This window comes from Leptinotarsa decemlineata, unplaced genomic scaffold, assembly GCF_025532065.1.
Source record: "Leptinotarsa decemlineata unplaced genomic scaffold, Ldec_3_MD MMD2_tig00026336_RagTag_RagTag, whole genome shotgun sequence".
Lineage (NCBI taxonomy): Eukaryota > Metazoa > Arthropoda > Insecta > Coleoptera > Chrysomelidae > Leptinotarsa > Leptinotarsa decemlineata.
In genome coordinates this window covers 7995192-8017867 of record NW_027412692.1, presented here as the reverse complement: position 1 = coordinate 8017867, position 22676 = coordinate 7995192, and the positions used below count along the sequence as shown (strand labels likewise).

At 37.9% G+C, this 22676-nt stretch overlaps 2 protein-coding genes across 8 annotated transcripts in view; one reads left to right on the top strand and one right to left on the bottom strand.

Annotated features, from left to right (window-relative positions):
- rdgC (retinal degeneration C) overlaps positions 1-22676 on the top strand; it is a 172328-nt gene that overhangs the window by 19044 nt on the left and 130608 nt on the right. The window contains exon 1 of one of the 7 annotated variants that reach the window (XM_023157498.2): positions 4197-4335. The exons of the other annotated variants lie outside the window; for them this stretch is intronic. The gene's annotated coding sequence lies outside the window, so the exon portion shown is untranslated. Of the gene's footprint in view, positions 1-4196; positions 4336-22676 lie in introns of those variants that run through there. 7 annotated transcript variants of the gene reach the window in all.
- LOC141485823 (ribonuclease H-like) lies at positions 5699-6361 on the bottom strand. The gene has a single exon (XM_074183367.1). It carries the CDS (start codon positions 6359-6361, stop codon positions 5699-5701), a length of 663 nt encoding a protein of 220 aa, XP_074039468.1.

Genomic DNA, 22676 nt, shown 5'->3' with positions numbered 1-22676 from the left:
GAGAGGTCTTGCCGTAAAACTGTTTTGCTGGCCTATCCTTCAATTTTTTTTTATTAATTCATCGGTTTGAAGGAAACAATCAACTTCAACTGCCTCAGAAAAAACTGTTTAATAATAAATAAATGAATTTGTAACAATTGAACGACCATTGCATTCTTTAAAAATGAATAAATAAAATGTATATTGTTACTGTTACATTCAAGAAAATAACACTCAGTACATAGAGTTTATCGTAAAGTAAGTGTATATAATGACGATAAAACTTTTACAACTTTTTGATTCGTCGTATCTCAGAAACGGTGGCTTTAAGGAAAACAAGTTCTGTTACCTTTTTGTAGAGAATTTAATGATCTATAATTTTTAGTTGAGGTTATTTTATGATAAAACTTACCGTTTTCGTGAAAATCGAGATTTTTGACTTTTGACCTCGAATAAACTTTTTTCTAGGCATCGCAATCATTCGGAATTTTTAAATCTGATTTTTAACTATGTTTTGAACAATTAAACGCATTTGCAGCTTGTTGTAAATTTATGTACCTTCACTCTCCGAAAGTCCATGTTGGAACACCCCATATAAGCATGAGAGATTTTCGTCTTACAAATATTTGGACTTCGGTGTATTCGTCAATCGAAAAAAGACTCATTAATCAAGTCTAATTCGGAAGATCAAGCGGGCTGGTGCGAAAACCCAGATGTGAACCGAGCCGCCTAATTGACAAATAGCTCTTGGTAGGTATAGAGGAATTTTCTGAAATCTCATTAACGTTTCGGAAATGGGTTGAATGCCTTTTCCGGCAATTGAGTGAATTCGGAGTGTTTTCCATTTCAATCAAGAAGTTCCAGGATGAATTTCTCCGGACTGAGAACAGGGTTTCCAATTCAAAACGGAAATGTTACATTATTCTTCAAAGAACACTTGATTGGATGTAATTGCATTATCGGAAATATGATGTTCATTACTGAGGAAGAAGACGTATAAGGAAATGCAAATTCATAGAAGAGGATTTTTTTATAAATTTTGTTTTGCGGTTGAATACCAATCCTATCTTGCTACCAAACTACTTAAATCCTATTGACAAAAACTACGTATTGATATTTTTTCTTCCTAATTAATGAATAAGAAATCTTCATCAGTTACGTTAGGTTAGGCCCAAAGTGAGAGGATCTATTCGACGCTTTTCTGCAACTCACAAGGGTTTGTTATGGCTCACACCTATAGAAACTCTGAAAATATGTCTGCATGGAATTTGCAAATTCATCTCGAAGCCTACATGATTACAATTTCATTTTACGGAATGAATCCTTGGCATTAACAAGCTCAACAAAATTCTTAAGAATAATGGACTCACATTTCACTTGACAAGAACATATAGAGTGCACATCCAAGAAATTGAATCAATTGTATCATCTCATTGACCCTTAAGAATAAATTAGATATCAAAGCACTGATATCAATTGATTTCGCTAAGTTTCAGTCCATTATTTACAACAACATTGCTGTCTGGGGTTTAGCAACTGAGGTGGACAGAAATTCCATAAAACAGAAAGCATTACTGAGGCTCATTTTCAATCTAGATTACAGAGCGTCATATAAAGAGAATTTTCGTCAAAATAAAATACTCACTGTTGCCTGTTTGTTCATTCTAAAAACATTGACGTATATCCATGAAAATAGAAGACATCTAAAGTCGAAATCGGAAGTCCATAATTATCATACTAGGAATAACCATATGCTCATCACCCAAAAACACTGTCACGCAAAGTATAAAATGTTTGCTGGTATCCGTCACTTTGATATACTGCCATGTGATATGAAGACACTGCCACCTCAAGTTTTTAAAAAACAGTTGAAAGCGTTTCTATCAGAAAAAGGTTTCCACACAGTAGATGAATTTATACTTGAAGTTGGTAATGTCAGATCACTGTCATTGTGACGTATATATCGTAACATTTCGTTTATTTATCTATTTCTATTTTTTACTTATATTTTAATATGTATGTGTTTGTTTTACAATGTGTGTCACATTATTTATTTCATTCAAATGATAGTTTATGATATTTCACATTTATATTATACCTGAGAAATATGACCTGTCCCATCTACATAATGTAGCACAAAGGACTAATAAATCTATCTATGATTCAGTCCACAGCGAGGCCAACAGAGAAGATACGCACCCCTTCCCGACAATCCAAGTCTCTGCATTTTGGATATCATGATTGAGACGACAGTGACCTGTAAATGGGCTTGTTACACAATTACTTGGTACCATTAGTGTCCAACCGAAACTGGTTTTTGCGACCGAAACCGAAAACGAATTTCAGAAACGATCTCAGTTTTGGCCGAAACCGAAACCGAAACTTCCTTACAAGGAATATGTTTTTAGGGAAAAATAAAGAAAACGTTATTATAATCAGTCATATTTTACCAGAAGTCTGAAACTCTTTCTGCAAACCAGGTGTTCAGTGTTTGTTTGGCAGTGCCTGAAGCAAAGCCAACGACAGGTTCTGGTCCGATGAAACAGCTTGCATCTTCCTCCCTTGCAAGAGAGTTGGCAGCTTCATTATTTTCCAGTGTGGTCAGGAACCCAGACCAGAGATGGTCTAGAAGATGTTCGGCGTGAGCCAAGAACTTCTGAGGCCGCTTGGCTGTCCAAAACTCTTTCAATTAACTCATGTATAAGGCAGTATTTATGAAGCAGTTGCTCTTATTGTTTCCTCTTTCCCAAACCAATCCTCTCTACTCGAGAATAGAGATTATAAGACCTCCTGATTATACCAGTCAGATGATTTGTGTGTTCACTAAAAGGCTACAAGTTATAAAACTGAAATAGCATGTCTAGATTCACGTCAACGTGAATGTCGGAACATTATAAAAGAAATGCTTCAGAACTTCCGAATGTTTTTTGGAGAAAAACTTTATTACTTTATTGATCTTTTAAGTTAGAGGTAACTACTATTGAACGGTTTTGAATGTTATTTATTTTCATTGCGTTCTTCCTTTGTGAGGTCAGGTCAAAAACTCAAAGCTGTGCTAGGAAAAATGGATTTCGTTTCTACCAAAATAGCAATGATTAGGATAGCTCTACAGTGAGTGGGTCTATTCGACCCTCCACCTCAACCCGCAAGGGTTTATTGTGGCTCACATCTATTCACACTCAACCAAATAAACCCAGTGGGGCAGGCAGAAAGTATATTCTCTGCTGTTTCATCAATTTCCAAACAGAGGCGACACACACTGTCTTCCGACAGTCCGAGTCTCTGCATATGATGATTCAAATGGCAGTGACCTGTAAGAAGGCTTGTTAGACATCGTAGTTCATCCCTAATGTAGTCCAACAACTGTTTGGTATCAGGCTCCGAAGGGTGAATAAACGTCTTGGAGTGAGCCAGTCCTGGAAGATTCTGCCAGAAGTCCATACATCTTCTTGCCATCCAGGTGTTCAGTGTTTGTTTGGCAAAACCCAAAGCGATGCCAATGACAGGTTCTGGTTTAATGAAGCCGCTTGCAGCACCTTCCTTTGGAAGAGAGTCAGGAGCTTCATTGCCTTCCAGGCCAGTATGGCCAGGAATCCAGACCAGAGGCAATCTGTTAAGTCTTCCTATCGAGGAGAGTCGTTTTTGGCAGTTTGCTACCAATTTAGACGTTGCTTGGTAGGAGCCAAGAGTTACCAACGCCGCTTGACTGTCCGAGAATATTTTTATTGACTTGTATATGAGGTTGGATTTTTCCAATCTCTCCTTTTCTTTGGAGCTAACCTTTATTGATCTTTTCAAGCTAGAGGTTACTATTGTGAACGATTTCGAATGCTTTGCCTTCTTTGCAAGGGCAGGTCAAAAACTCAAAACTGTGCTAGAAAAAAATGATCTCGTTTCTACCAAAATATCATAACAATACTTTCATTTGAAGTTGATGAAAAGTAACTTTTTTTATGTTGTCAACAGTTCTGAAACAACTCCTGAATTTAAAATCATAATGGCGGGCTTGAAGCCGGAGAATCCCAATCACCGAAAAAACATAAAAACAGTATTTTCTACCTTTCTCCAGCTACCACAAACATTCGATTTATAAACCACAGAAATTATAAATCGAAAATAACAGATAACAGAACCGTGGTGCGTCGTTTATGATCAACTTGATAAACATAATCATAGAGAGCTATAAAAGTTATCAAAGTATTTACGTTCAGGTGACTCCATTCAGTTCAGAAACATATTTAATTGTGTTTATCTGGTGATTTTTAGCTTAAGTGGATTCTTTGTCAAGAGTAACTTTGTTGAAGTGGTATTTCCAGAGTTAACAAATGAAAGGATAACGGAACAACTGAAGGAAAAGTGAGTTTTCGAGTTGATTATCATCTTCAAAACAAATACTTGGTTGCTACGATTCTGTCGGAGGAAATATTCCCCAATCGACGATGCGATCATTCGATCCAAGAATTGCGTGCCCACAGAGTAGTCCTAGTAGAACCAGTAAAGTTCAAGGGGTAAATAACCGATAATTCATTATTATTCCTGGCCTTTTCTTACAATATTTGTCTAACCTGAATCCAAAAACATAAAATCTGATTTTTATAGCAAGATAATCAAATTCAGTTTGTTTTCTTCTATCTGCCTTCCTCATTATTCGAAATGAATCCAATATCTCTTGAACCATAATAGCAACCATATTCCTCATGTGAAACTCTATATCCATTCTTAGGTTATGATGAATCATTTAGATAGGTCATATGGTTTGGAGATGGGCGATTGGTTGGTATAGAATACTCCTTGCATTGGTTTATCTTTATGTAGTCAAGCTGATTGCATTTGACTTTGACTTGGACTTGATTTTTTATCCGAAGCAGTATCTTTCGCTAATGAGAAGAAACGCAACTCGAGTGCAGAGTTGCGTATATTATAAACTTGTTCATTGGATATCTGAATCAAAATATTGACCCAATAGGAAATGAAGACCTAATGGAATGGTCAGATCAGATTTATAGTAAATTAACGATAAGTTGGAGAAGAAGTCAAAAATTTTTTTTCTTTGCACTACAATGCAAAAATGGATTTATGTGCTCAAAACATATGGAATGTTGACAGTGACATATGATAATTGTACTCTGAGTCAGAAAAATGTTTATAAGTGGTACAAGCTTTTCACAGAAGGTCGAGAAGATGTAAATGACGACGCTCGCCCTGGACGTCCCAGCATATCAACCACCGCTGAAAATGTTGAGAAGATTGAGAATCGTTGAATCACTATAAAAGAAGTTGCTGAGGATTATATTAGATTAAATTCATATGGGGCTTCTGTGCTGAACAGCCACTACACTGCGACCTTTGCAGGTCTATTGTGTGTGCCCTCATGTATGCTAGAGTTCCTTGTCTAGGCCCGTCCTTGTAATTAGACTCCATAGGTCAGACCTCAAGTTCCCCATATATTGAGAGAGTTGTGGTTTTTCCTCCCCTAATGTTGCAAACTTTATCCTTGACAGACCTTCGCAATAGCATAGTATGTGTACGGAGGTTTCCTCATCCTCTTGGCAAAGCCTGCATAGGACTGTGTCTGCTAGTCCGATGTTGTTCATGTGTTTGTTGAGTCTACAGTGTCCCGTCAATAGCCCGACCAGAACTCTAGTTGATCGCCTCTTCAGAGTTAGTTGGTACGACGTGAATTTTGGCGATGGCTCTTTAATGAACTCTTTGGCCTGTCTCATATCCGGCGCCTTATTCCACCATTTTTGAGATTGTTTTCCTTCCAGTTGCTGTTACAAGTTTTTCGCAGCGCTTTTGCTGTACCACAAAAGGATTCAGGGCCAATGGGGGAGCATCGTGCTCCTTCTCGTGCCAGTGAATCAGCCTCTTCGTTGCCCTTGTATCCTGTGTGGCCTGGTACCCAGGCTAATGACAGTCTGTTTTGACTACCTAGTTCTTGTAGGCAGTTCCAGACCAGTTTGGAATTAACCTGCATGGAGCTAATTGCTTTTATAGCTGCTTGGCTATCAGAGTATATTGAAATAGTATTTTCCTTAAACTCTTGCCTTAGTAACTCTTTTGCGCAGTGACGTATTGCTACCGTTTCTGCTTGGAATATCGTCCCTTTTTTACCTGAGCGTAGTGAGACTTTTATCTTTGGTTTAGTTATTCCTGCTCCTACACCTTCTTCAGTTTTTGAGCCGTCTGTGTAACAGGCAATCTCTGTATTTATTGGAGGTCCTCTCTTCCATGCCTCTCTGCCTGTTATAATTGTTTTGAAGTTTTTTCCGAAGCTATACTGGGGAAGCATCTCATCCGATGGCATTCCCATTATGGGGTCGTTTTCCAACTCTTTATTTAGCTCGTTGTACCTCTTACCGTGCAGCATGCTTATAGGCATTTGCCCTCTGGTCAGTCTACTGATGACTGACCTGGCTTCCCCTTCAATATATAGATGTAGTGGCGTTAGGTTCAGCAAGACTTCTAATGCGGCTGTTGGAGTGGTTCTCATAGCGCCCGTGGCAGCCAGGCAAGCTATCTAAACACGATTGAAAGTTGTGATGTACAGGTAATATCGATAGTTAAATCAATTTCCCATGCAAAAAAAAAACACTTTCAATCTCCTTGCTTATATTTTCCTTAATAATATATGCCACGCACTGTCTATAAGCTCATTTTGGATGGTTTTTGAGGTGCCCGAAAAAACGCTACCGTTTAAAAAAGTGCCAAATTGTGAATTATATTTGCGCCATTTGTAATTGCCGCGATTAATCGAATCTTCGGTTTCATCGTGTCCGCGAAAAGCTAATTCTTGGGAAACCAAATAAATCGTAATATCGATAAGTCTTTTTGAATTCGATCGATTTTCCCTAACCTGATTATTAAAAGAAAGTATGACCTCTTGTTGAGCTGTATCTGGAGCTGTTGCTATATTATGTTTGCTAAATAATTTTAATTTACAAGACGAAAATATGTGCTCATTAGATTTAAAATGTCTTTCTATAGAACGAGGTAAATTTTTTAATTGGAGTATCCTATTTTACACCACGTTTGGTATTCGGTTTGTACGGAAAATAAAACACAGGGCTAAGAAAAAAGTCTTTCTCGTTTAACGGAGCCGGTTAACCAATCGCATTTATCGTACCAACTAATATTAAATCCTCGGTTTTGTCGATTATCTGACGCTTCAATTGAAATCAAATTTAGTTGAGGCCTTCCCAGAGTTTTATTAATGTAAAATTTATTATCATAAGATGAAGACTTAAAACTATTTGTCAGCAACCAATCGACTATATCGTCAGATTTTTTAATTTCGTCCAACTTATCCATAATAAATTAAAAAAAAACTTATCGAAAAGTGAAAACCTGAAAACACCTTGAAATTGAAAGGAAACACTTTAAAAACACATTAAAAATATTAGCAAAAAGCACCTCTATAATACAATACTGCCTGTTTTATACACAAATAACAACTGTTATCAAGAAACACTAAAACGATTTACCGAAATATTTTTCAGTCCCGGTACGTCACGGCATCCCGTCTGAATAGTTAAATAAAAAACAAACGCAGTCATACACTAACGGAGACCAACCGGAGGCTAGCCTCCTCTAACGCTATAATTTCTGCAACTGAAATTACAAATCGAGACGTATGTCGCTGGTTGGATCGGTGTCGTGGAGCCTGTGTTTTTTAAAGCGGTCAGAGGCTTGGCTCTCTTGCAACGTATGGCATTTATTATTTCGGGTTGATGGTTTATTCGTTATTCGTTCATGGGCGGTGCGTTTGAGTTTTGTTGATGCAGGATATAGTGTGGTACGTACTACGTAGTGAGTGATAGTGTTTTTTCGGGTACATTATGTATTTATATAAAAAATGACTAAATGATTTATTAAAACAACGATGAAAATTAAAACAACAATAAAAATTAATTGGCGCTCCGGGGCGACTTCATTGATTCCAGTGGCGCATTTGCTTTTTCAGCTGCAGGAAAATTCGGAAAAACCTGCAGCACCACATCATCTGATTAATGTTAAAATAAATGATACGCAAGCATTTAAAAAAAAATCATTATTATTTATCAATATCTTTTAAAATATTGCGATGAATAGCCTCAAATTTTATAGGGAGGCTAAGCCTCCCTTGCCTCCTCTGGGCCTGGTTATGATCGAAGTAGTACCTGTGTAAGTATATCTCACTTATTTTTACGTGGAGTATTTAAAAATTAGAGTATATAACGGAACCGAGTTTCAGTATGTTATTCACTACGAAATATCTACTATAATAGCGAAACATGTGATATATTATATGATATATATGATCTATTACGAAAATAAAGTTTGTGAAGATCAAATCGTAAGGTCCCGTTCATGAAGTTACTATGAATCTTCATCAAGTAATGGTCGAATCAATCAAAAAATTGAAACTATTTATTATTCCTGAGAATTTTTTCGAATCACTATATCCCTTATACTTTTTTGGTGAATGTAAAACAAAATCTTTGGCTGACAAGTCGAATAAGCTCACTCAAATGTTTGTGTTTTTAAAATAATATATCAAGGGTTGCGGTGTGTCCGAACTAAGATCCATATCGTGAAAAATGATTTGCGTTTTGTTCTTTCCGATTCTCCCGATGATTCCTGGTAAACAAATGTTTGTATACAATTAGCGTGTTCATCGATCTTCTCAAGCAATGGCTGCGACATGCATAGAAAAACCAAAGAAATAAGGGATAATTTGTTTCTTGAATTACTTCGGGATCGAACATTTTTTGTTGGACTCAGCTCAATTCAAAACACGCGAAATGTCGATTGTGGGCTGGTTTCGGTTCGATAGATTTGGTGTTTTTGTTACGTGTATCATTACAACGCGTAGATACTGTTCTTCATGGCACACGAAAATGTTATTTTCGGTAAACAAAACGATACAACTTTGATCGAATTGAAATTCCATGTTTTGGAAAACAACGAAATGGTGGGATTGAACGGGGTTTATTTTCAGGAGGAAGATTAATTTTTGGGAAACGTTTTGGTGTTCTACATTCAATTTAAACAAGATTCCTATGGCGTAATGTTATTCAAATTGGTGCTGAAGAGGAAATAAGGCAAATATCTCATTCCAAAACATCGTGAGGAAACATCGTGAAATTTTACCTCTTTCATATACTATATTTTGTAGCAATCCTTTGAACGATATCTGATTCAATTCCATGACGAACATTTGGAAGACTTATGAAAATTGTATAATTATATTATGAATATAGTTGACTATTTTTTGTGAAATGAATCACAATTCACATCACCATATTGAAGAATTCACAAAAGGGGAGTTTTGAATTTGTAAATTTTGACTACTAGTTTAGGATCCATTGGTATTTGGAGCAATCCACAAGAAGTGTACCTCAGATAAGATATTGATGATTCAGGTAACATTTTTGCTATTTCAGGTACAGGTTTGATCAACCTACTTAAATTTGCATTGACTATATCATTGTATATTTGAGAATTTGTTTGTAAAACTGTGTCAGTTTACTTGAGAATGGTTTAATAAACCAAAATCGTTCGTAAAAAATGAAAATCTTAGTACAAAAGACAAAAGTTGTTTTCTCTATGCTATATTCAATATGAATTTCCAGAAAATAAATAAATCATCAATCGAACTAGTTCATGTACAACAGTAGTCTCAAAGATACGGCCCCCGGGCCGTACCACTACGGCCCAAGATCGCAATGTATCACAGAAAGAAGCGTGTGCCTAGACAAGCAAGAGAATGTTAGTACCAATTTAGTACTCATAAACAAGTCAATCGTAGACAGTAACGCCATCTTTTAGGCCACAAGCGGGAATAACCTATTATTTTTGTCGAGAACAATAGAATCTTTCACGCGCTTCGAGTCTAGACTGGAACCTTCCTTATCGATAAAAAAGTAGTGCGTCGGCGTGACGTCATGTTGAGTCGAGTAATCGGAGTGATACGGTCGGAGAAGGATTCTAGTTGTACTGCGGAGTATTGATTGTGAAGTCTAGGGAATGTAACGAGTTTGGCGTAATGTCACAAAAACGTGAAGTTGATAGTGAGTGCAGAGTTTTTCAGCCTGAATGTTTTCCGTCATGAAAATAAATAAGAACGAACATCGCACAATACTTACGAATGAACATCTCCAATCAATTCTCAGAATAATTACGACGACTATGATACCTGGCATTAATGAGCTTTTTTTTTTCACGTATAGTCAGTGGGCATACTTGAAGACTGGCTATAAATCAAATCATCTAAAAGAACAATTCGTTCAGGCCAGTCTCAACACCCTACACAGTAGGTTAATGGACTGACACCTATCAGAAAACAACTACTCCCCTGGCTGATACCACGAAGGTCGTTGGATTATATCCGACAGGTGTCAGTGCTGGATTCTTCACTGACGTTATTCCTGCATATGCTGTTGGCGATACAACTGCCGCAATAGATTTTCAATTATTGGAACACGCTTGCAGACCGATTTCGGGCTGTTTGGCCACTCGTTAGTGCAAGGTAGTGATTATCATCAACATAAAGTCGATGATTTCCGATAAGGAATCACACGTTAAAAAGTTAGACCTCGTTAATCCTTAGCTCGCACAAGTCTCGACTTCTGAGGGTTGTCGTTCGTAGGGGTGCGACAGCTGGTTAACGGAAAAACAGATTTTAAACAGAATTGAAAATCGAATTCCGTCAGAGTAACATTCCTCGAACTAAGCTGAAGACTACAAACCTGTTGGCCTGCCTACACATTCTAAATTTAATGTACGGCCCTCTGCAATATTGAGTTTGACACCTCTGATGTACATTGTTTGAAATATGATGATGTTATTAGTACAAAGTTGAGGTTGTAGTGCTACCCATGCGAAGTCAAGGAGCTTTTATCGAAAATGATGTACGATGAATTCTACATTGTAGACCTTCATAGGTCTACAATGGTCTACCTATGAAGGTCTACAATGCCATTGTAGACCTTCATAGGTCTACAATGGCATTAATCTATTATTTGAGGATAGCTCGCTATACTTATTCATGGTCGGTTGGTAGCTGGTCGATTCGAGGTGGGTGCTTTGTTCACACACTCAAATCGACCGCCGTGTTGGTCGGTGGTTCAAGCCCCAGGCTGAACGGTTGATTTTCATTCACTATCGTCCAACCCGTGTTAGGAATCACACGTTGAAAGGTAAGACCTCGTTAGTCCTTAGCTCGCACAAGTTTCGATTTCTGAGGGTGGTCGTTCGTAGGGGTGCGACAGCTGGTTAAAGGAAAAACAGATTCTAAACAGATTTATATTAAAAAAAAAATCACATGTAACGTTGTAATTAGTTAAGATTAGGTCCAAAGTGAGTAGGTCTTTTCGACCCTCCACCGCAAGGGTTTATTGTGGCTCACATCTACTCACACTCGATTAAATGAACCCAGCTTCTTAACAAATACGATTAGTTTGTATGGTGAGTGGTCTTTCCGTATCCAGCGGGGCTACGTGAAAGCAGGCAGCTGATGGTCGATTTGCTCAACCCCCACATCCCAAAACAATGCACTTGCCAAAAACAGCATTCACAGTGATTCAGGCAGTGAAAGATGAACAAGGACGTCTAACCCGCCAAACGTGGTAATTGGATCATTATTTTAATAATAGTAATAATGATTGTAATAATGATTGCTTCTATTGAAATGTTACTTAGTATAAAATATACTATACCAACCTAAAAAATTCCAGAATTCAACATCTGCACATGATAAATCATGGCAGATATTGCTCTTCCATCCAATCAGCTACAATTACAATTTAATGCGGCGACACTATGGCGAAAAAAAAGAACAGAAATGTAGGTGTGTATGTTTCGATATCGATTCACTATATTGTACACTTGTTGACATCTCACATGTATATAGATATCTAATGACAAATGCTTCCTTTTGAAATTCATTTCCCAATTTGTTCTTCAAATAATTTTCTCATCATATTATCTCTTGAAATATGTTAAAAACTTCAACTATAGAGCTTTTCGAGGCACTGATAGTGGATTTATGATTGTTTATACTACATTTACCTTATTTAATGCGTCAACCATTCTAATTTTCTCATTATAATGTTTTTACTTCGTGAGTCTGTTCAATATCTTAACGTCATAGCCTTCATTGTTGTGCAAACATCAGCTAGTTTGATGGATTTCTCAGAACATGTCAAGTTTACCAGGTTACATGATCCGAGGGTTACCTTGAAGCTTTTACAAACTTGATGCTTCATTAGAAAATAGAACTTGAAATGTCGGATAAACTTTCACGCAATGGAAAATATTCTATGAAATTGTTTCTCATATAGTGCGGACATAAATAATTTATTTCTCTCAACCTTTGTACTGGACACGTAAAAATGTATCACAGTCAGTGTTTTTTCATTTCGTATCGAGAAGAGTTTTTCTTAACACAGAAAAAAAATGACTACGTTCACATGGGTGTACCTAATCTAGTGCAACGGTAAATTTATAATACATCCACTCATATCATTACTTCTTATGTAAATTTTTTCATACTTTCTGCGATAATATTCATAAAGAAGTTAGGTCACGATTTCATCGTTGAGAAAGATATAACCGTCTACGATTTTCGAAATCATAGTTCGAACAATAAAATGACTAGTTCTGAAACACCGTTGAATTTTATTGGAAGTTTATGGCGAAGGTGCCGATTTATTCGATTTTTATGACGATTTTAAGTTTTCAACAAATCGTTCAACTGAGAACGTGGCGTAAACGAAACTTGATGATTTCGACATTCAAAACGTTTAATTGTTCGTTACAACTGTATAATTATTTCTACAGAGAGGACTTTGATAACAAAGGGTCGTAAATTAAAATAGTAGTATTGAGGAGAAATCTAATTAGTCTGATGGCTGTATTGAGTAGAGATACATAACAAAATTAATATTTTGAATTGAAAGTCGACAAAATTACCTCTCCCAACAGTGAGGTCATGCAAATGCTCAGCAGGAAATAACTACATTTCCGGTTCCGGTATTTGTGACCAGAGAAAAATTTTTCAGCAACTTTTCGTTCGTCTAGCAGCAGAACACAGCTGAAATCAATCACCACAAATATGTTTCGGAGTACTCCTCATCAGTATAGAACATATTTCATTTAGACAACAGTGTTATCTGGTACTCTATCCACCCCGTATATGGAACGTTCATCTCAGATTGGGGCCGTTTTTAACAATAATGATTTTGACATCGAACATAAGCTTATTGTCTAATAATTAGGGTATTAGCATCTTCTGTCAACAGTGTAATAACGTACAAATATTGAATGGATCTGAGTTGTGGAATTAGATTTCCTAACCGAGAAATCCCACTCAGCTGTTACCAGTGTAATAAATGCTCCTTTCTGATTTATTTATTCTTTTTGAATTAATTTTGGCAGCTGCTGTCACCAGATGCGAATTTCTCCATATCAAATTTTGGATATCAAGCAAATTTGAAAGTGGCTCAAATTCGGCATCTTGCACGAGAAAGAGGTCTTTTTGAAACCTGATCATTTGGTACACATACTTATAGTTCTCTCTCATTATATGGTTCCAAAACGATTCCGAATATGCTCTAACTGCATTTTAATCTCGATTAGAATAGTTGTCACTTACTTTTCTCTTCTCGTTAGATTAACTTCAAGATCTCTAATCTTTTTTTTTTGTTCAACTTCATCTTACTCTACGAATATGGTATTTTTCTCTACCCAAGAGAAAATAAAATTTCGATATTTCAAATACCTTAGATTTGCGGGAGGTCACCCGCAAACCTATATCGCTGAATTGATAAAACTTTCAATGCTGGGATATTGATATGCCCATATTTACATTCTGAGCTACATGACAAATATAACTATTTGACTGTGCATCTTTTCAAAACACGCCGATGAATAGTGTTTATATAAAAACTCTCGGTCCCTCGATCATAATTTTACATTGTATGAGAGACAGATCCGGCGTTCAAAGTAATATGTCTCTTTCCGAAGTTAGAATATATATTACCATACATAGCTTGCGCTAGGTATTACAATTGCAGCAGAATTTCTTCAGACTAATAGTGGGAATTGCAGAGGTAAGAATGAAATCTGTTTTCTACCTAAGAGTGACATCAATTACTATTACTATACGAAAACAAAAATACAGTCCAAACAGTGGACTGCAAAGGGGGAACCGGCTTCAAAAAAGCAATAACTGTTTTTTCGGCTGGGAACGTGAAGGCAGAACTGGCGAATAAATAGCCACATTTGCAGAAAAAAACCCTGTTTCACCAAAATAATGCACCGTCCCACACCTCAGTGGTCGCCATGGCGAAAATCCACGAATTACCGTTTTAACTGCTTGACCATCCACCTTACTCACCAGATCTAACTCCAAGCGACTTGTTTTTGTTCCCTCCGCTAAAAATGGCGCTTGGAGGACAGAGATTTTTGTCGAATGAAGAGGCAGTCACCTTTGTTAATAATTTTTTGGAGAGAGTGTGTAGAGTTGAAGGAGACTATGTTGAAAAATAAAAAAACATTTTGAAAAAATGTCGTGAATCTTTGTTAGGCCGGAAACGTATCACACCACCCTCGTACTTTTGCTAAATATCCATATGTAGACCTGACCTAGTAAAAAGAAGGGTATCAGTCAGATATTATGGCTGTTTTTGTTCAGGCATTTACATATTTATTTGGTAAAAATAAAACTGAGTTTCTGCAACACCGCTATCGTTTTGGAATATAGATCGAAGCAGTTGAATGTACTTTCAAATAATTAGTCGATCGCGGAACGAAACGGGAATAAAAATATATGAAGAATATACGCACCGGAGGTTGGTCGTATTGGATGAATTGTGGAGTGTTATTGTTCTCAAAGAGATCTTTTCAAACTGCTTCTAATACTCTTTGATCCTATCCTAGTTTGCAACATTATATTTTTTCCGTAAGTAGTTGGGATTAACATTAGCAGTTGAATAATAGATATAGTAATTAATTTGAAAGCCTACTGAGTACTGGGGCTTTAGAATAACAGCCTGGAAGATCACGAACATTATCCTTCTTCGGAGTTTTCTCTCCGCCATTCAGAAAAAACCATTTCTGGGTATCAGATAAATTACAGAAATCATCAAGGAATGCTCGTCGAATAATTCAGCACCCCCACCATAAAGTTCCCCATCAAATTTAATTACATTGTTATATCAATAATATTCGTTGCTTGGCAATTTTCCTTCGAGGAATTACCAGATTTGTGACATTTAACGAGGATCTATTCTCTGTCGCTTCTGCCCGTTTTAACGAAACCGGTGCTGACCAGATGAAAGTAACTTTATTTCGCTATAAAACTATCCGAAATTGCATTTTGAAAGCTGTAGATATTCGGTAATGATTCTGTGAAGAAACGAATTTGTAGTGAATACTCGTATACTGTTTTCATGAAAGAAATGAGCTTATTCTCCAACAGCCTGAATATGATACTCATATTCGCTTTATTTGTAAAAAGTAGGCTTTTTCATGACCATTACTTGGTTGCCATGGTTTCCGTAGCGGAATGTGGAAAATTCAAGCTAATTTAAAAATAGACAACTACTATTTTGAATGAACTGACCCGTTACTCGACGAAAACTAATAAAACTATCCATGATAATAATCAAACAATTTTTACAAAAAAAAAGTTGATTCTAGACGCGTTTCGCCAACACCGTAGCTTCATCGGTAGTAATAGTACACATTGGACCACTCATATATAACAGTAGTACTTAGTTACCTCACTTGATTGGTTGATGATGAACGATATGACAATTACAATCTCAGTTCTTGAACTACAGGAGTTCCGACCGGTGGACAGTTAGTACACCAAGTTTCGTCTCGGTCCCATTAAAGTCTAAGTACACTGTAACAGGACGGCACAGGACGGGAACATGCCGTGACGGGAGCATGTATTTTCTTATGGAGTGGCGCACACTGAAAATTTACGCACGCTGCGATAGGACAGCACAGGACGGGAACATGACGGGACGTGGCCTTCGAGAAAAGACAGCACGGCATTGGTCAGGCCTGTCCTGGCATGTGCCTGTTCGTTACCGGCCTTAGTGTGCGCCCCTCCATAGGAAACTATGGAAAGAGAAAATAAACTTCACGTCATGTTGCTGTCCTGTCGCATTGTGCCTAGACTTTCATGCAGGCTGTGCTATCTCCGCTCGAAGGCCACGTCCCGTCATGTTCCCGTCCTGTGCCGTCCTGTCGCAGTGTGTGTAGACTTTTAGTGTGTACCCCTCCATAAGAAACTATAGAAAGAGAAAATAAACGTAGTGATGTTGCCGTTTCGTGTCGTCCTGTCGCATTGCGCCTAAACTTCAAGGCAGACAACGGATATGCATATGCCAAGACGGGAACAGGACGGACCAGGCCAATGCAGTGATGTCTCCGCTCGAAGGCCATGTCCCATTATGTTCCCGTCCTGTGCCGTCCTGTCGCAGTGTGTGTAGACTTTTAGTATGCACCCTTCCATAAGAAATTATAGAAAGAGAAAATAAACGTAGTCATATTGCCGTTCTGTGTCGTCCTGTCGCATTATGCCTAGACTTCAAGTCGGGTAACGGAGATTCATATGGCAAGACGGGAACAGGACGGGTCAGGCCAATGCCGTGCTGTCTCCGCTTGAAGGCCATGTCACGTCATGTTTCCGTCCTGTGCCGTCCTGTCGCAGTGTGTGTAGACTTTTAGTGTGCGCTCCTCTATAAGAAACTATAGAAAGAAAAAAAATAAACGTCGTCATGTTGCCATTCTGTGTCGTCCTATTGCATTGTGCCTAGACTTCAAGTCAGGTAACGGACATGCATATGGCAGGACGGGAACAGGACGGGCCAGGCCAATGCCGTGCTGTGTCCGCTCGAAGGCTATGTCCCGTCATGTTCCTGTCCTGTGCCGTCCTGTCGCAGTGTGTGTAGACTTTTAGTGTGCACCCCTCCATAAGAAACTATAGAAAGAGAAAATAAACGTCGTCATGTTGCCGTTGTGTCGTCCTGTCGCATTGCGCCTAAACTTCAAGGCAGGCAACGGACATGCATATGCCAAGACGGGAACAGGACGGGCCAGGCCCTTTGCAGTACTGTCTCCGCTCGAAGGCCATGTCCCGTCATGTTCCCGTCCTGTGTCGTCCTGTCGCAGTGTGTGTAGACTTTTAGTGTGCGCTCCTCTATAAGAAACTATAGAAAGGGAACATAAATGTCACGTTATTACCGTCCGGTGCCATCCTGTCGCATTGTGCCTAGACTTTAAGGCAGGCCACGGACATGCACATGGCAGGACGGGCCAGGCCAATGCCGTGCTGTCTCCGCTCGAAGCCCTTGTCCCGTCATGTTGTCGTCCTGTCGCAGTGTGCATAGTCTTTCAATGGAACCGTTGAGTTGCGTCTCATCTGATTCTGTCACGTAATTCAACATTCGAAACCAGCATGCTTTAGGAAGCTATTGAATAGCGAAACACGTGTCGCGGTTTTTGTAAAACCCTTTTATAGTGAAAAATCATGAAAAAACTGTATTGATTAGTTTTTTTTAATATGGATTTTCATCAAGTATCGGCCAGTTCTATTCAATTCAACGTTTGGCTTGCATTTACAAACAGTGCAGAAGTTTTTTGACCACCTTTTGAAGCGGCAGAAAGTTAGAAACATCTTAAAGAGGATTTTTAGCACCTCCATCCAAGCTTCTCCATACTTAAATGTAAATAACTGACGCTTAAAAACTGTGCTCACAAGATGTTGCTCCAATTCGCAATAATCATCATACGCAGATACTCGGACTGTCGGAAGACGGTGTGTGTCGCCTCTGTTTGGAAAATGATGAAATAGCAGAGCACATACTTTGTGTGTACCCTGCTGGGGTCCGAATCAGGTTTTTAGAGTTCGGCAGAGCCGTACTCTTACCATTTGACCTGAAAGACCACACCATACAAACTAATCGGCTTCGTTAAGAAGCTGGGTTTATTTGGTCGAGTGTAAATAGGTGTGAGCCACGATAAACCCATGAGGGTTGCGGTGGAGGGTTGAATAGACCCACTCACTTTGGACCTTACCTAACCTAACGCTTTCTAAGTACGCTTAAAAAGTTAAGATTTTTGCCACTAGTTGGCGTAAAGGTCTCACGCTCGGTCCCTATTATCCCTACTACTACTGACAACGAGAGTGAAGAGTAGGGACATTCTCTTGACTGTAGAGAAAGACTACAGGCGGAATTCAGGGATACGTAATTAACTCCTGGACGGAACTCGAGTATATATCTGAGAAATGTCATTATTTTAGGTATCAGACTGAACTGCAACAGTCATCTTCAGTGGCATGGTCGAAACCCTACATTCCAATGTTAACTTCTTGTTGGTCACTCAATAGGGATTTTAAATGTTTGTCTTATTGATTTCCAGATACTCCAGCAGATTCAATGTAAGTCCTTCATTCTCTGTATGGAGTACTACTTTGTCAAAAAAATAGCAGAAATTGGTCTATAACACGCAAAATATGTATTGTTCAATCGAATTTATTGTATCGCCTTCCGTTAACGCGAGCAAACTAATCATCGAAACATTTTTTATTTCACCAATTCACTTCAGTACTCGCTGCATATTCTTTTATCATCTATTGACTTAAAACGGGTGTCTCGAAGTGGTAATTAGAGTTGTGAAAAAAAATTCTCAAACCCCCACTTCACAATTTCCGACCCGGAAGCGCTTTGCACGATTTTATACAGATGGAAACACCGAGAAAAAAAACAACCAGAAAAGAGTTGATTGTAAAAATGATGGAAATTGGTTATGTACACAGACGCCACATTATTCCGCCTCCTGAATGATTTCCGTTTCACTGTACTCAGAGTTAACGCAGGCCAATTTGAATAGAATCAACGAAATTTGCATAATCTATTGGAAATGCAATTGAATTTTCACGTACCTGAGAGGTTTTCATTTTAGCCGTAACTGCAATCCACTGACAAACACTGTGTGCTAGATCTACTGTGATGATGTTAAAAACAAATTATCGCATTAAACACTTTCAGGTTTGATTCAATAATGTGGATTTTTTAAATGATAAAAGCAAATTTGAGTATTATGTTTTCTATGGAATGTACAGACTCAGAAATATAGCACTTTTCTTGGAAGTTTAAAATAAATGGCAGAAATTTTCATAAGTGACTATAATGTGAATGGAGAGAGCGTGTAGCTTCAATTTGAACTAAAATTTCCGTATTATTATGCAAAATAATCCAAACTATACATTGATAGATTTTTATTTGAACAAGTACATTCCCTAATGAAAATAATTTTCTCTTGAAGCCATTTACCTAACCAATCAGCATCGTCAGGACCAAAGTTCTTTTCTAACCATTCTAGAACCTTCTGTATCTTTCAAAGTGAGGGTCATTGAATGTATTCTTGATACAAAACGATTTGTTGAATCATACTTCCTAATTGTCATGTTAATGACAACTTTTTATGATTTCTACTATTTTCTTGTGTTGCACTTATGAGTACCGCCTGAGAAAGTTTTGTTTGGAATAGGACTTATGTGTCAGTAGATTTTATTCCACATTTATGAATGATGAACTTATGAACCTTGTCATGTACCGACCTCAATAAGTTCAAACATTGCTCATTCATTATTTAGACGTACTATAAAAACGTTGCGCGATACTAATCTCTTCTGGTCTACAAAAACTAATGAGTGAAACGTGTTTCTTGGAACGAGTTATCATAACTCGTTTAGTTTGACCAATATATCTTTTGTCAGTTCCGCACGGCTCATTTCGCTATTAATATATTATGAGTCACATGAAAAAACTGTATACGTTGCGCCTTCATCGTTCTAAGAATCCACACACTAGAATCCACAATGCCGAAAATTACTTTTTGACTGCGTCTAGTCAGGCGAATTTTGAAACAGTAAATATCAACAAGGCGTCTGGTGCTGATGAAGTGCCCGTCAACGTACTTGAAAAGTGCGCAAATTAACTCGTGTCAATATTTTGCAGACTTTTCAACCTGTCTTACAAGAAAGGGGTTTTTCCTTCTTGTTGGAAGATTGCTCGCTTTCAGCTTATTCCAAAAAAGGACAAGACAAAAATTCCAAATAACTATAGACCAATCGCTTCGCTATCAGTGATATCAAAATCATGAAGAAAGTCGTAAACCACCATATCCTTAAATATTTGGAAGGCTTCAACATCTTGAGCGATCATCAAAATTGCTTTCAGAAACAGAGATCAACAGGCGACTTTGTATCGTATGTCACCCTCTAACCCTCTTTCTATTGTATATCAAGGACTCATTGGAAAAAACCAAGAATCCAATATATTGCTTGCCTAAGACAACACACTTGTTTCGTCATTCCATTTGGATTCCAGGACATCGGCTACGGAGGCACATCTTCACCGGCAGCAGGAGGTTGAATATCTTAATGAGGATCTAGAAGCAGTTTCGAATTGGGGTGATAATAACCAGGGTCAATTCAATGCCACAAAAACCCAGGCACCGGTTTTTTCGAAAAAGATTAATGTCTCCGAACCGGAAATAATAATGTCAGGTCAGACAATTCCACTTTCTGCTTTGATAAGTTTCTTGGGGGTTGAAATGGTCAGCAATATGTCTTGGCCAAGAGCGGTTCATATAAGAAATACGCGACGAACTGTGCTCATCGTTCTGAGGTTCAACTCAGTACACCTCGATCTTCACTGTTCAAGAACTCTCTCATTTGGAGAACTGCATTTAAATGGAATAAAATTCCTGAGCAACCAAGGAAATATTAGTGTTCCAGTTCTGGTGTGTGGAAAAAGTATTTTCATTATATTCATTCAACGACAGAGGTGCCAATTCTACCTATCAATTACTATTCATTACTTGCTCTTGTCATCACTTTGATGTACCGTAGAAATCATCTGCATTTCGGAAAAACAAATAGTATTTTTTTCTCCACTAAGTTAGCCATGAACAAAATCTTCTCTTCATCCTCACTATTCAATTCGACCTTTAAGAGTTGTTAGCTTACTAACGGGTTTTCAAACCAATTATGGAACTCAAATAGTGTCATATTGCAAGTATCAACTATATCTTCATCAACAAATTTTATAAAATCATATTAAGTTTGATGAAATCGCGTCCTACATTTAATTTTGTTTCAATTTCTTTCGCAAATCATAAACTTTTAAGTGAAACGTCAATAAAGTTACTTTTCTACTGAAATTGGATTTATTTGCTCGAAGAGGGAAAATCTTATTAAGGATTATATTTACTGACCTTCACATCATGACGATATGAAGAAACGTATATATTAATGATTTTGTGGAGGATGTGCGGAAGTCACGTGATTATCTTCGTTAAATTCAAAAGAGTGAAGTGACATTTGTTCCGACGAAACGTCTAAATGGATTTGGATGAATTGCTTCCATATGCAATCGGAAACAAGAGGATAAATTAATTTACATATATCATGGAATTATAAAACAACAACAAAAATTAATTGGCGCTCCGGGTCGATTTCATTGATTTCAGTGGCGCATTTGCTTTTTCAGCTGCAGGAAAACCCGGGAAAACCTGCAGCATCACATCATCTGATGATCTTGATCTGCCAATGTCCTCTCTCTTATAAAACAAAATGTAGGGTGTCTCCAGAGGTTCCAATAAATTCAATACATCGCCAGAACACTTAGTGACACGACTATTGTCAAACTTAAACCAGTTCGTTTCGTCTTTGACCAAGGCGTAATAATGACCAGACTCAACGCTAGAACCACAAAAATTCGCTGAGCAAAAATATTTTAACAGTGATTGCTTCATTTTGGAAACGGTTTGCCTCATTTACAAAAATAGGTCCCTATTTGAGGCTTCATGCCATTCTTATAGCACCCGTTCCACCGCGTTGAAATTGCCAATTCCTTTAACAAATTTTGTCAGTAATTCTATTTATTACCATGGGGTCAAGATGGGGTCAAGACAGGCAAATTTGACCAACAAAATGTTTAGAATAATAGTAAAAACATCAATTTGAAAATAAGTAAGCACATTTGTGGTTCCAGTTAGAAGACCTAGAATTCCCAGGCTACATCTAACAAATGTGCGGTTGGCTTCTGTTGTTGACGATAGCCTCTCTGATTGTTCGTGAGTAAAAGTTTTCGTTGCTTGCTAGCATTTTTGTGTTATCGAAATTGATGTTATGTCCTGTTTGAAGTACGTGTTGGAAGAGAGAAGACGTGGTGACTTTTCCCTTCACTGCGAATGTTGATTCTTCTGTTGGTCTGGCCGATGTGAGTCCTGTCACAATCATGGCATGGTACTTCATACACTCCTTGTGACTCCAGTGATATCTGATCCTTGGGATTACGAAGCATGGACCTTATTGTCCGTTCTGGTACGAAAGAAGTTGATATGTTATGTCGGTGAAGAATTCTGCTGATAAAATCAGCAGAAGCAAAACTCGGTACATGACAATACAGGTACAATAACAGAGACAGGAGAGGCAGCTCAGGTAATAAGACCAAAACAGGTAGTCGAGCAAACACAGGTAGTGGCAGCAACGCAGGTAAAGGAAAACATCCATCCCTATAAATTGAGACACAGAGTTCGAACTAATCACTCTAGTTGAAAAAACCAGACATCACCAGAAGATGACAAATGAGACTTTGCCGAAACGTTGTGAAAATAATCCTTATGGG

Excerpts from the sequence above, each read along its gene's own strand:
- LOC141485823 (XM_074183367.1), bottom strand. The coding sequence starts at position 6,361 with ATGCCTATAAGCATGCTGCACGGTAAGAGGTACAACGAGCTAAATAAA.